This window comes from Brachyhypopomus gauderio, chromosome 1, assembly GCF_052324685.1.
Source record: "Brachyhypopomus gauderio isolate BG-103 chromosome 1, BGAUD_0.2, whole genome shotgun sequence".
Taxonomy (NCBI): domain Eukaryota; kingdom Metazoa; phylum Chordata; class Actinopteri; order Gymnotiformes; family Hypopomidae; genus Brachyhypopomus; species Brachyhypopomus gauderio.
The window spans coordinates 41556834-41572091 of NC_135211.1; the positions used below are offsets into that span (position 1 = coordinate 41556834).

Below are 15258 nucleotides of genomic sequence, written 5' to 3' on the forward strand. Positions count from 1 at the left end.
AAATATTTAACTTAATTAAGTTTAACGTGCTGGGAAATATTGAAATGGACCTTGAATGTGACATACAAGCGCTTTAATTCCACCTTATAAAGGTGTATGAACCCTGCAAACGTGACTTTGTTCATTGCGCTGAAGCGCGGCGCGCGCGAAGTTACAAGAGTCGAGAGGTGCACGACCTTGTGAATCGACAGCGCGCAAGCCGCTAGCGCACGGGCGAAGCCACCGCAATTACGTCTTTTTCGCCGCGTGGACCCTCGCCACTCGCGACGCGTCAAGTATAAACCAGAAACAGGAACCCTGATGGCCAAAGTGATCACAAAATCAAACATCCTTAGAAAACGTTTCACAGAAAAAGTAGCAGAACTGAAAGGGGTTGAGCATGAGCTGGAGTGTGAATCAGAAAAACAGGAAAATGGCCTAGTGTGTGTGTGTGTGTGTGTGTGTGTGTGTGTGTGTGTGTGTGTGTGTGTGAGCGTGTATGGTATGATGCTGTTGTCAGTGTTTGAATTTTGTTTTGTATAAAGTTTCATTGTGTATACTGTACAGTGAAAAATTGTAATGTTTGTGTCTCGTATTGTCTGTCTTGTGCATTCACATTTGAAGTTTTCAAGCAGCTAGATTAAATAATGTAAATACTCAGTTCGTTTTTGTGCTTTATTTTAACGTGTATGATCTTGTGAGTTGGTCTTCATTTTATTTGGAAAATGGTATTAAAAAGTCTTAAAATGTCTTAATTTTCACTTGGTCAAACCTGTAGACACCGCTACACCCGGCGCTGCACTACACCCAGTCACACCAGCTCATGTGTGACGGGGTATGTGTGTGTGTGTGTGTGTGTGTGTAGACTCTGTCGTGCATGCTACAGTCGGTGTTGACGGGCCCATATAACGTGTTGCCCAGCAACCTGGGAGCCCCGCAGGTGCCTCTCATCATGCACCAACTCAACCAGTGCTACACACAGCTCGCCTGGCAACAGAGCAACGTCCACAGGTACACACACACACGTGTACACACATACACACACACACACACACGTACACACATACACACACACACACACACGTACACACATACACACACACACACACGTGTACACACATACACACACACACACACACACGTGTACACACATACACACACACACACACACGTGTACACACATACACACACACACACACACACACGTGTACACACATACACACACACACACGTGTACACACACACACGTGTACACACACACACACACACACACACGTGTACACACATACACACACACACACGTGTACACACACACACACACACACACACACGTGTACACACACACACACACACACACACGTGTACACACATACACACACACACACACACACATACACACACACACACACACGTACACACATACACACACACGTGTACACACATACACACACACACACACGTGTACACACATACACACACACACACACGTGTACACACATACACACACACACACACACGTGTACACACATACACACACACACACACACGTGTACACACATACACACACACACACACACGTGTACACACATACACACACACACACACGTGTACACACATACACACACACACGTGTACACACATACACACACACACACACACGTGTACACACATACACACACACACACACACGTGTACACACATACACACACACACGCACACACATACACACACACACGCACACACACACACACACATGCACACACATACACACACACATACACACACGTACACACATACACACACACACACACACACACGTACACACATACACACACACACACACACACACACGTACACACATACACACACACACACACGTGTACACACATACACACACACACACACGTGTACACACATACACACACACACACACGTGTACACACATACACACACACACACACGTGTACACACATACACACACACACACACACGTGCACACACACACACACACGTGTACACACATGCACACACACACACACACGTGTACACACATGCACACACACACACACACACACACGTGTACACACACACACACACACACGTGTACACACATACACACACACACACACACACACGTGTACACACATACATACACACATACACACACGTACACACACACACACACGTACACACACACACACACGTACACACATACACACACACACACACGTACACACACACACACACGTACACACGTACACACATACACACACACGTACACACGTACACACACACCAGTTCTTTTGGTTTTTGTGTGAACAGACTAAGGCAAGTTCTCCACGAGCTCCTGCGACAGCAGCAACAGCAGCAGTCATCAGGGCAACAGCAACAGTCGTCCTCGTCGTCCAGGCAACAGCAGCATCAGAACGTGGTGCTGGACTCCGTGCCCAACTCGCTGTTCCTGCCCTTCCCAGCCCTCAACGCTCTGGGCTTCTCCCCCCCCTCAGCTGGTGCGTCTCTCTCTCTCTGTCTCTCTCTCTCTGTCTGTGTCTGTCTGTCTGTCAGTCTCTCACTCTCTCCCTCCATCTCCCCCCTCTCTCTGTCTCTTTCTCACTCTTTCTCTCTCTCTCTCTCTCTCTCTTAATCTCCTCCCTCCCTGTTCCCAGGTTTTAACTTCTCTTCGCTCTTCCCGCCGCTGGGTTCGGAGGTGCCACAGAGCTCGGCCGTCCCACCCAGCCCAGAGCAGCCGCCCCTGCACGACCCCAACGTGTCCCTGAAGACGGAGTACATGAGCTTCCCCCCGCCGCTCCAGAGAACGCCGCTCAACAACCACCACCTGAGGTGACCCCTCACCCCACACGTGACCTTTAAACGGCAGCTACAGTCTCATTACACATGGACAATTAGAGAATTTAGTCCTGTGTAAATATGTAAATATTAATTTGTACATAACCAACCTCACACGTGCTTAGCAGCCTTTCTCCTTATTTCTGTTTTAACTTCCAACACTGAGGTGACTGGACGCTTGAGTAATGTCTGTCTGTCTGTCAGTCATGCTCTCTGGCTCCCTGTCTCTTCTCTGTGTGTGTGTCTGTCTTTTTCTTGTGTGTCCTCCCATTCATGGGTTGAACTCCTCTGAACAGGTCGCGTGACCAGCACGTGGGCGGCGGGGAGTCCGACCGAGACAGCGAGCCGCGCCTGGCGTCTCCCTCCTCGTCCCCGGCGCGCCGCGGCCCCACGTACGTCGCGGACTCCCACGACTCCCTGAGCAGCGTGCCGGACCGCGCCGACCCCGCCACCGTCACCAGGGCCTTCAGACCCGGGCACAAGGCCTCTGCACAGGCCAGCCTGGCCTCCAGGGACAAGACCCCCAGGAGCCGCCGCCGGAGGGGCAGGGGCCACAAGAACGTGGGTGAGTTCTGTCTGCTGCACACCCCTCCGTCCCAGACTGCTGGGTCTTCAGTGTTTGATCAGCACCTGCCTCTGCATGTTGGAGCACATTATGCAGCCCTCCTGAGGGGTGTCTTTCAGTGGTAATGTGTCTGATGGATATGTCTCCGCCCCTTCTCCATCCAGCAGGTCTGGAGAGTGACAGCCTGTCCAGTGTCCCAGAGGCCACAGTGGAGCGAGGCAGGGAGAAACCTTCTCAGGCCAGACACAGGGACACAAACCAGAGTCTCCTGGACAAACTCACGCAGGAGAAACTGGACAGCAAAACCAAGACCAGCAACCACCACGACGTCTCGTCAGGTCTGTCCGTCTTCCCAGAACGCAGAGATTCTGCGAGTTTTCCTACCTTCCACCTGCTGATGATGATCACCTCATTATCAACGTTATGTTGATAACCTGCAGAGTTTGAGATACCCGTCGCTGCAGAAGCAAAAGTCCAGGGGGTGGAGCTGGATCTTAGATCCAACTCCTCCCACCATCAGCCATTCCAAATCATTGTTGCCGTCCTAAATTGCTATTCTTATTTATTCACTTGCTGTTCATTTGTGAACAATCACGAATGTGAAAGTAGGTTAATAATAAACCAGTTTTCATCTTGCTAATGCTAGTAACTAGTTTCCTTTGGTGATTTTACTAAATCTGACTGTTTCTGTTTGCACTAACACTGTTAAGTTTATCTAATCTAGGTTTCAGTTGTGCAGTGCACTACATGTTGGTAAAAAAAAATGAAATGGTACATATTTAATAAATGTACTGTGTTTTATGTTGGCAATCACAGATCATTCCTGTCCACTTTTACGTTTCCTTGTAAACTTAAAAAAAAAACGTATTGTGTTATTTAAATAACATTTAAAGAACATTTAGATCTTTAAACGGTAAAAGTCTTGAGGGTGAATTTATTGGATTTATATTTCCTGGTTGGATAACATTAGCGACACGTGTTAGCTTAACGACCAATTGAAATGTGATGAATTTAAACTAACGAAAAGATATGGACGGTAGAGGAGTTGGATCTAGATCCAGCTCCGCCCCCTGGACTTTTGCTTCTGCAGCAACAGATACTTGGGAGTTTTAGGGACTCAACAGGGAGATTTTTCCAGTTCACAACCTCACCAGCAGGGGGGTGCAACTGCTCAAGCACCTGAATATCACAGGTGGATCCACTCTGCAGGAACTGCAGACGCACCTGCTGAAGGCCTGCGTGTGCTTGTCCCACACATTAATATGTTGACCTTTGCCCTCTACTAACGCACGCTACCAACACGAGCATGTTTTGGCTCTACCAGCTGACCACACCCGTGTCCTCCACAGGGTCCTAAAGCCCTCCTGATTCCCCTCCCAGTGTCATGGTCCATCCTGTGTGTTAGCTGTGGTCTCTTCTGTTGTGTCTGTCTTCACCTCATGTCCTGGTTTTTGGTTTTCTCACAGCGTATGCATGGAGAACCCCCTTCCTCTCTAACCGAATTGCATGCACAGAAGCTCCAGGTAACATCACACCCAACATCAGTCTAACAGCGCACATGCCCTCCCCCCTCATCACACCTCCAAACACACGTCTGCTTGTTTGTTTTGAAACATTTTACCTGTGTGTGTGTGTGTGTGTGTGTGTGTGTGTGTGTGTGTGGTAGACCTCAAACCTCACCGCGCAGAGCGGCTAACTCAGACTAACTCTGTCCCTGACTGGTTGAGCTAGTGACCTCTTAACAGATAACCGTAACCAAATCATATTAACAAGAAAACGACCGTCGGTAAATGCGCGCACACACACACACACCGATGGTAAAACACGCAGGTGGAAGCCCTCCTGTCTGAGATGTTCCCAGCGCGTGTGTGCGAGGTTCTGGTGCTGTAGTGTGTTGTGCTCTGTTGTGTTCTGGTGGTCCGCTCCCTCTTCCTGTGGGCTCCTTCCACCGGGTAGCACGTCAAATCCACCGGCCGCCTCAGGACTGCTAGTTTCATCCTTTCAGAACAGCTTACATGACACTGGATTGGGTGACGTTTAACTTGTGTGTGTGTGTGTGTGCAGATGCCAGCAGTGATTTCTCCCTGTTCGAGGCCCTGCGGGAGACCATCTACTCGGAGGTGGCCACGCTGATCTCCCAGAACGAGTCTCGTCCCCACTTCCTCATTGAGCTCTTCCATGAGCTCCAGCTGCTCAATACCGACTACCTACGCCAGAGGGCGCTCTACTCGCTGCAGGTGATGGCCCACACACTCCTCCCTGTGTGTGTGTGTGTGTGTGTGTGTGTGAGAGAGTGAGAGAGAGAGATGGTTGTACCTGAGATTTGGTTGATTGAAGCTTCTCTTTACTTCAGGACATCGTCACAAGGCACCTGACGGAGAAGAGTGTTGCCGAGGATCAGGGGTCGTCGCTAGGGCCAGCAGTGTGGGCAGCAGGGTCACAGTCTGAACTCACTCCTAGTGAAAGTCTGGCCACGTCAGATAATGTAAGGAGCACACTCACACATGCGCACACACACACACTTGCACAAATATTCACCAAACGCAGTAGCTAAGTAAGCGTTGTCCCTGTATCAGCTGTGCTGAGTGCACCTGGAATGCAGCACACGCAGGACGTGCCGTTGGTCACGTGCACGTCCATCAGAACTGCTGTATCTCTGCCCCACTGTCCTGGCATCTTCAACATATCCACACGTCCACAATAATGTCAACAAACATACCCGTGGCTTCCTGCTGCTGTTTCTGTCCACACGTTCTCCTTGATTCCGTCCCTGCTCCCCTGGGTCCCTGGAACTGACGTCTCTGTTGTGCTTTTGCAGGACGTCTCTGAGAAGGACGTGAGGGTGAAGGTGTCTTCGGGCCGGAAGAGAGCGGAAGATGGCGACTCTGTGGACGATGAGTCTCTGATGTCCACTTCGTCCAACCTGGAGCCGTTTGCCAGCGATGACCTTGGTACGCACAACGCACAAACGTATTCTCCACTCCACTCATATGAGCCGTAGAGCTGTAGTGAATGTCAAGGAGCTGCTCCTCTGGATCTCGCTTATATCACCTCAGCGCAAACACGACGCCACACATTGACACTCAGAAACCAGCCCAGTGCTTGCATACTGCTGGCCAGGGTTTGGGGGTGGGGCCAGGGAGGCCAGGGTTTGGGGGCGGGGCTTGACTGGCTTCTCATGCTTGCTTGTTCTTGTGGTGTTGCTCTCTCCTGATCTCCAATGATCTGCAGGGCTCCGTTTGTGGCCTGTTGCTTATTCATTACAATGTGGATCCTCTCATGGCCTCTTCCCGTCTCTCTCTCTCTCTCTCTCTCTCTCTCTGTCTGTCTGTCTGTCTCTCTTCTTTTCCCACTGTCTATCTAGGTAACACGGTGATTCATTTAGATAAAGCCCTGGCCCGTATGCGGGAGTTTGAGCGCATGAAACTAAAGGCGCAGCACGCTGTTGGCTCTCCAGCGCCCCCTGTCTGTAACACTGAGCTCTGTAGGGCAGCTGCTACAGGTGCTTCTCCGGCAGTCACAGAAGGTACCGCAGCGTTCAGCCTCAACACGGTTCGATTACAGGCTGTGTACAACAGCAGAGCGCGTCCATCTGGAGGACAGTGGGTGTGTTTAGACGGCTCAAAGGTGTGTGTGTGTGTGTGTGTGTGTGTGTGTGTGTGTGTGTGTAGGCCAGTCGTCCATGGAGGTGCGCTGTCCCCAGATTGACACTCAGCAGCTGGACAGACAGATCAAATCCATCATGACTGAAGTCATCCCCTTCCTCAAGGTGAGAGGTCATTGTGGGCGGAGCAAAGTCCACCTATAGCCTACATGAACCCCACCCAGCACCACAGTGCACTAGCTGAAGTGGATTACCCCATTCACATACTCCGGGTGGAGATCTTAGTTGGAGACTGAGAGGTGTGTGTGTGTGTGTGTGTGTGTGTGTGTGTGTGTGTGTGTGTGTGTGTGTGTCAGGAGCACATGGGGGAGGTGTGTTCTCCACAGCTGTTGTCCACAGTCAGACGCATGGTCCTGAACCTGACTCAGCAAAACGATGACAGCAGAGAGTTCATGCGGTTCTTCCACAGACAGCTAGGGGGCATCTTACAGGTACCCTGAACACACACACACACCCAGCATGCATCCTTCACACACATGCGCGTACGCACACACGTATCTCCATTCTGTAACAATTCAGGTGGCTCTGACTGATTTCACAGGCTTTATAGAAATTATACAGTCCAAGCTAGTACTGGACTCAGGGTACCCGCGGGTCCTTAAAAAGTCTTAAAATGTCTTAAATTTAGTTTTCCATATTCAAGGCCTAAAAATGTCTTAAAATGTCTGGAATTTTATGAGGGGAGGCATTAAATTATTATAAGTGTGTGTTGTTCAGTTGTTCTGGCGCGATGTGAACTTTGCCGAATCTAGCGCTATTGCAGAAAATAACCGCTCCAGGGTCCTAGTGCTAGATTCCTAGCGTTGGCGTATACGGCCTCAATAACGTTAACAATTTTCGTTCGCCAACCCCCCCCGGCAACGATGTGGAACACACCTGCATCCCCGGTGATAGTATTATTTTTTCTTGTGAGAGGTATTAAAAAGGTCTTAAGTCATTGAATTTGAGATTTAAAAATGTGCAGATACCCTGACTGGACTACTAAACAGTAGGCATTCAGTGGATACATTTTCATTAATCTGTGTGCGTGTGTGTGTGTGTGTGTGTGTAGGACTCTCTGAACAGGTTTGCAGGCCGTACCCTGCAGGACTGTGGTGAGGACCTGCTGGTGGAGATCTCTGAGATCCTCTTCAACGAACTCGCTTTCTTCAGGCTCATGCAGGACATTGACCTGAACGCTCACCGTGCCAAGAGGCGCAGGGACATGACGCCAGCAGCACACACTCCTGCTGCGGAGGTAAAGAACAGCTAACGCTGACTACAGTGTGGGGAGGGTGAACCCGTTAAAGAACAGTCAACGCTGGGTACCAAGTCGGGAGGGTGAACCCGTTAAAGAACAGCTAACGCTGAGTACAGCGTCAGGAGGATAAACCCGTTAAAGAACAGCTAACGCTAGGTACCAAGTCGGGAGGGTGAACCCGTTAAAGAACAGCTAACGCTGAGTACAGCGTCAGGAGGATAAACCCGTTAAAGAACAGCTAACGCTAGGTACCAAGTCGGGAGGGTGAACCCGTTAAAGAACAGCTAACGCTGAGTACAGCGTCAGGAGGATAAACCCGTTAAAGAACAGCTAACGCTAGGTACCAAGTCGGGAGGGTGAACCCGTTAAAGAACAGCTAACGCTGGGTACAGAGTTGGGAGGGTAAACCCATTAAAGAACAGCTAACGCTGGGTACAGGGCCGGGAGGGTAAACCTGTTAAAGAACAGCTAACGCTGGGTACAGAGTCGGGAGGGTGAACCCGTTAAAGAACAGTTAACGCTGGGTACAGAGTCGGGAGGGTGAACCCGTTAAAGAACAGCTAACGCTGGGTACAGTATGCAGGCCTGTCATAAATAGCTTTGTGACCAGTGCTGTTTTTCCATTAGGTGAAGAAACCTGAAGATGCAGAAAAGACCTTCTCTCCGTCCTATTTTGATGAGGATAAGGTAAGACCTTCCCTGTGTCTCTGATCTCAGCTGTGATCGGAAGACGAGTGGTGTAGTTTTTCTCCAGGGTTCTGTCCCTGTTATACAATATAACGAAAATATGGCCAAAATGTTACTTATGTTGTAGTTTTTTTTAATGCTAATACTAGTTCCATAACACAGCTTGCTATGTAACTGTAAGAATTGCCATCTAAATGGCAGGTTGTTTATACAGCACAACCAGGTAATGTTGGTTTGAAATGAAAGTCAAAATAATCCATGATGAAAAGGGGGAATAAAATTTAGGGATGTCCCAATCCAGCTTTTTGAACTTCCGATCAGGAACTGATATTTATTTGCACTTTCGATCCGATACCAATATCGGCTGATACTGATACCGATACCGGTGTTGCGGTCAATTCAGTTCCCCCTGTTCCTCCAAAACCGTGCATGTGCGAAATCACGCACAGAGGTGTAAATTCCAGGTTCAGAAAGTAAAAGTCCTCACCAGGATTTTGCTCAAGCTTGCTAGATTTTCTAATTAGTGCAATCCAGTTTCTAATTAGTGGAATCAACACAATCCAGGAAGCCTGAGCAAAATCCTGGTGAGGACTTTTACTTTCTGAACCTGGAATTGACACCTCTGATCACGCATTAGTCTGTTGCTGGGTTATCGCCTTTACTCGATGTATACACGTTATAATTGGGGTTTGGTTTTGTTTCTCTAGCTAAATTTATCTTTGCATGCTTGTGACTAACTGTGCTGTAAAGCTCAGGTGTTTTAGCAGAGGATTCAATGTACAAAATTAGTTGGATATTTAGTTGTTTACGCTACTTTTTCAGCCTCTGTCTGTTTTACTTAACTTACTTGCTTGGTAGCTAGATTTAATGCGTCAGATCTAATATATTTATTTTAGCTATTAAGTTGCCTTGGAATGGATTATCTAATGGGTGCGCTGGAAAACCCGGATCGTTCTTTAAAAAAAAAAAAAAAACTGGATCGGGAGTCTGGATCTGCATTTTTTCGTGCCTGCCGATCCGATACCGATAAGCATTTTTTGCAAATATCGGCAGCCGATCCGATCCAAATATCAAATCGGGACAAGCCTAATAAAAATACTATAATGTATTCAGAATTAAAAGTTAGAATTGGTTATTTTGCAGGGTTATTGCCTTGTCTGTGTGAAGTCATTATGTTGGGGGAGTGAGGTCATGTTGGGGAGGGGGGGAGTGAGGTCATTATGTTGTGGGGGGGGGGGTTTCAAGGGTTTTCAGAATCTGATGCGAGTCGTGGGTCCCACTCTCCTTTGACCAAGGTCACACCTTCAAATCGAAATAATCAATATAATCTAAAAGTTATTCAACGTGTGTGTGTTGACTGCAGGACCATGATGAGGCAGAACTGGGAGACCCATCCTGCCACATCGTGGAGATGGAGGCAGCCGACCAACAGGAGGCACAGAGCAGCCCTGCCTCAGAGGAAGAGGAGGAGGAAGAGGACGGAGGCAGCCGCCCTCTCTCCATAAGTGAGTTCACTTGGAGCGTGTGTGTGTGTGTGTGTGTGTGTGTGTGTGTGTGTGTGTGTGTGTGTGTGTTGATGGCTAATGCGGCGACTCGTCTCAGGTCTGTCCAAAGAGACACAGCCACTCAACAACTATGTCAGCGGAGAGGAGGAGGAGATGGTGGAGGAGGTCACGGCCGGGCCGATGGAGGTACAGACCTCTTTACAGGCTCCTGACAGCATTTCAGAGCAGCAGGTGGGCCGACTGCCTTCACACGTCTAGAGAAACCTGCCGCAGCATTGATGCCACAGTGTGAATGATGATGTGAATTACTGCAGTGTAACGGACTTTCACCAAATGGACCGGACCAGGCGACCGGACCGGAAGGAGAGTCAGGACCGGACCAGCAGTGTGGAGAGAGCAGCGAGGGTGTGTTCCCCCACACCACTCTACACACTTCTGCACCGCAATAACTCATGACCGTCTTCATACACTTGTCAGTACTTACCCCTCTCTCCCTCCCTCCCTCTCTCTCCCTATGACCCTGCAGGCAGAAGCACTAAGTCAGAGTCCCTAGAGGGGGTGGAGTCTCCAGAGGAGGAGCAGGAGGTGGGAGGAGCTGAAAAGGAAAGGGGGGAGAATTCTACTGCCCCTGCCGTGCCCACGGGCCCCGATGCCCCTGTAGCACAGGAGAGTCCTCAGGGTTCTGCTACGGCCAGCCCTCACACAGACTCTCCTGTCATGGTTAATGTTGATGTACGTATACACACACACACACGCACACACACACCGATACTGGTGTATGTACACCACACACTCCGTCTATCTGCATCTCGTACAAGTTGTTCTTGGACAGTAGGATGCTGTTCAGTGTGGGAGGGACTGAAGGTGTGTGTGTGTGTGTGTGTGTGTGTGTGTGTTTTATCTGAACTCTAGGATGTGGGGTCTGGCAGCACCAGTCAGAGATCGGATGAGGAGGACTTTGTAAAGGTTGAAGACCTCCCTCTTCAGCTCTCAGTCATGTGTGAGGTGAGCACACTGCCACTGTACTGAGGAGACAGGTGAAAGTCAGCCAGATGGTACCAACAAATGAACGTGTGTGTGTGTGCGCGCGTGCAGGAAGAGCTGTGTAAGCGCATCTCTGCTGAACAGAGGAACAATAATCTGACTGTGGAGATCCTGAATGGGAATACAGACGATCTGAGTGGCCTCGTGGGCAACGCGCAAGCTCTCAAAGAGCCTGGTAACTACACACACACACACACACACACACCCCACTACAACACACAAGAGCCCAGGGCCTAGAACCTGTACACATCTCCTACTTAGTGAAAGGTTGTGAAGCCTAAAGCCTGGTTTATACTTAACGCGTCGTAAGCGTTGCGAGGGTCCGCGCGGCGAAAATGACGTAATCGCAGTGGCACCGCTCGTGCGCGAGGGCCTCGCACGCTGTCGATTTGCGAGGTTGTGTACCTCTCGAATTTTGGAACTTCGCGCGCGCCGTGCCTCAGCGCAATGAACAAAGTCATGTGTGCAGGGTTCATACACCTTTACATTGTGGAATTCAAGCACTTGTATGTCACTTTAAAGATCCATTTAAATATTTCCCAGCATGCTAAACTAAGTTAAATATTTATACATATACTCGAAATGATTCAAAATAATTAGCTTTTTATCACATTATTTAATGGTTGTTTATTTTCAAAACGCCTAATCTTAACGTCTTCACGTTCTCTCATGTTTTGTCCTGGAATTACAAGAGGCTCGTATTTGTTAACGTAAAACAATAGAACTGTTCATTGCGCTGAAGCGCGGGGCGTGCGAAGTTACAAAATTCCCCTCAAAAAATGCTGAAAATGACGTAATCGCGGTGGCTCCACCCGTGCGCGAGAGCCTCGCGCGCTGTCGATTCGCGAAGGTCGTGCACCTCTCGAATTTTGTAACTTCGCGTGCGCCGCGCTTCAGCGCAATGAACTAATCATTAAATATTCATTTGTTCATTCATTTTGAATATTATAATCTCATGTCCATACTATAAAGTGACTACATTTCAATTTTTATTTGAATTTGTAGTGAAATATAGAAGTTATGGTTATTTATACTCAAGAATCTCTCCACCGATCACAGACTTTTCTTCATTTAGCTTTAATACAGTCGAAGAAAATAGGCGCATTTCTTATATTTAAAATGTCAACTTTTTTATTTCTAAACAAATTTAACATGGATGGTGTTGTTCTGTTTGTTTTTAAAAGTTCTATCCAGTGGTGCGATTTAATTTGCCATTTTTGGATATTTAATTTTTTTGTAACATACCTACTTAAAGCAAGTAATCTTACGGCTTATGTTTTTGTGATAGTGAATCTGATAAAAACAAGAGAGCTTCATACCTTTTAAAACTCACCAGGATTCACTAAATTTGACTTGATCTTTAAATAATTTTCTGGAAGAGCACCCCCAGATAACTCCATTATATAAACATTTATGTACATTTATTGCTCAGGTGTTGCATTTTGTTGCTTCATATATTATCTCTTCTATCCTTACATAGGCTGTTTGGATAAATGTGTTTATTGTGTGGAATTAGGCAAAAGAGGCTTTGTCCCAACTACACCACATTGTCAGTAATTGCTGGCATTGTCTTTTGCCAGGAAAAATTTTCAGTCAAATGAAAATTTCTTGCTTTAACCCATGTTATACTACCACATATCGCTTTGGACAACACTGCAAAGAATGTGACACGGAAAGTATAAACGCCTCCGCCGTTCACGGAGATTCGCACGAGGTGGGCGCTACGGTCACTCGCGAAAGTATAAACAAGGCTTAATTCCGCCAGAACACTCCGTAAAGGTCCATAATGCAGGGACAGGGACCGATGCTGGAACTGAAACTGACCTGTCTGATTCTTACGTACGCTTATACACGAACACGTTTTCTTTTCTCTGCAGAATCGGTTGGAGCCCAGAGTGCATGAAGTGTCGGTGACACGGTGACACTAAAACAGAAGCACCTTTCTTCTTAACGATGTTATTTAATTCCTCAAGGCGTTCACATTAGACTGTGTCAAGGCAGGATGTTGTTGCGTTTCCATGACGTCTACCCCGGCTTGTTTGAGCAGGTTGTTCGGGTTTTATGTTGATGTTTTAGAGTGGATGTGGGAGGGGCCACCTTTGAAAGGGGCGTGGTTTATGGTGTTCTGGGCCTGTGAACTTCTGTGCTCCGCCTCCTGCCCCCAAGCCACGCCTCACACTGGAAACCCCTTCAGACCACTACGACTGGTCTTAAACATGGCGTTTGCTCTCTCTCGCTCTTTTTTTCTCTGTAATTCTCTCTGGTCCCTTCATTAATACATTTTGACCCATAACAAGCTACATAAATCAGGATCTATGGCCACACCCCTCTCATCCCCAACTAATCCAGAGCACTGATCCGGTTAACAGTTGGTTTGAAACCAAGCTGCTCTTTGTGCCGGTGGTCTCCCACCCTGAAGACCACCTCCGTCTCCTGTCCAGGGTGAAGGCCTCTTCATGCGCTTGTGTAAGAACATGTCTCTACTGTTTTTACCTTTTATTTTTTTAATGATTTAATATTGGCTATTTCAGCTATTTGTGTTCTCACCCTGGTTCAGTTGTCATGTAATTCTCAATGTTCATGTTAAGGGTTTAAGAAAAACAAATAAAACGTTGATTTTTTTTTTTTTTTTTTTTTTACCTTCTCCCACCAAAGTGAGCCTGCCTGTTTTGTCAGTCAAATTTATTTATATAGCGCTTTTCACAACACATGCTGTCACAAAGCAGCTGTACAATCGTATGGGTCCAGATCCCTAATGATCAAGCCAAAGGCGACAGTGGCAAGGAAAAACTCCCTAGATGGTGGGGATTAGGAAGAAACATCGGGAGGACCAAGACTCAAAAGGGAACCCATCCTCCATTTTCCATTTCTCCGTTTTGTGTATAGATGACTCGGATTTGTCCTGACATTGAGTGTTAATCAGACTACACCCAGCAGGAACCTGTTCAGGTGTTCAGACCTGCAAACTGATTGTGTGAGGGTACCTAGATTTGGACATTATTATTTTTAGGTTCGTTCAAAGTAAATTTGTAATTTGTATGGTGTCGACACCATGACACTGTTCCGGGCGAGTGTGTAAAAACAACGTTCTTCCCATCCGTAGTCCAACCAGCAAGTTTGCGGAGCGTGTGAGGAAAGGTCTTCTGTTTGGATCATGGGTTGGTCATTTCAGCAGATTTGTAAGCCGTAACATCTGAAAGAAGCGTGTTTTTCCAAAACCTGTGGTATCTAGTGCACATTAAGCTTTCTTTGCGTTAAGCTTTTTAGATTCTGAGAGGAATCAAACTCGTGTCCCCACCGTCCAACAGCACTCCTGAACAAAACATGGTTCAACTTGAGTTCCAGATCAATCACAAGACCCGTTAGTAGTTAAATGCCTGTGCACAACACTGTCTACATTATAACCATCAGGCCTCATGAAACCTGGAGACATGCTCTTCTGATAAGAGCCTTGACTCAAAGGAGATAGTACCTGGACCTGTACACTTGGACAGAATTAGTCATCTTGAACTAGGGTGTATTTTTAGAAGTCTTAACATTACTAGTTTCAGTTCTGCGAGAGGGTGGGTCAGTGCTGCCACCTGGTGGTCGTGACTATGTGCGCTGTACTGTCATTATCTGCACCGCACGCGGTTTGTAATGTTCAGACATGTGAACAAGTCACTTAGTAACAAGTCTCAAGTCTCTCAAGTCTTAAACTTCAAGTCCTAGTCAAGTCACCAGATGT

The 15258-nt window shown here is 47.7% G+C and overlaps 1 protein-coding gene across 1 annotated transcript in view; it reads left to right on the plus strand.

Moving 5' to 3' along the window:
* The window catches only part of pcm1 (pericentriolar material 1), a 31963-nt gene extending 17791 nt beyond the window's left edge, over positions 1–14172 (plus strand). The window contains 21 exon segments of the mRNA XM_077013601.1: positions 845–990; positions 2302–2489; positions 2646–2820; positions 3123–3391; positions 3556–3729; positions 4858–4914; positions 5456–5628; positions 5745–5876; positions 6210–6342; positions 6756–6917; positions 7063–7160; positions 7352–7486; positions 8107–8292; positions 8923–8982; positions 10346–10487; positions 10585–10718; positions 10802–10892; positions 11014–11219; positions 11400–11492; positions 11583–11706; positions 13409–14172. Of these exon segments, the coding sequence (XP_076869716.1) occupies positions 845–990; positions 2302–2489; positions 2646–2820; positions 3123–3391; positions 3556–3729; positions 4858–4914; positions 5456–5628; positions 5745–5876; positions 6210–6342; positions 6756–6917; positions 7063–7160; positions 7352–7486; positions 8107–8292; positions 8923–8982; positions 10346–10487; positions 10585–10718; positions 10802–10892; positions 11014–11219; positions 11400–11492; positions 11583–11706; positions 13409–13434 (2904 nt within the window). The 3' untranslated portion in view covers positions 13435–14172.
* The last annotated feature ends 1086 nt before the right edge of the window (positions 14173–15258 follow it).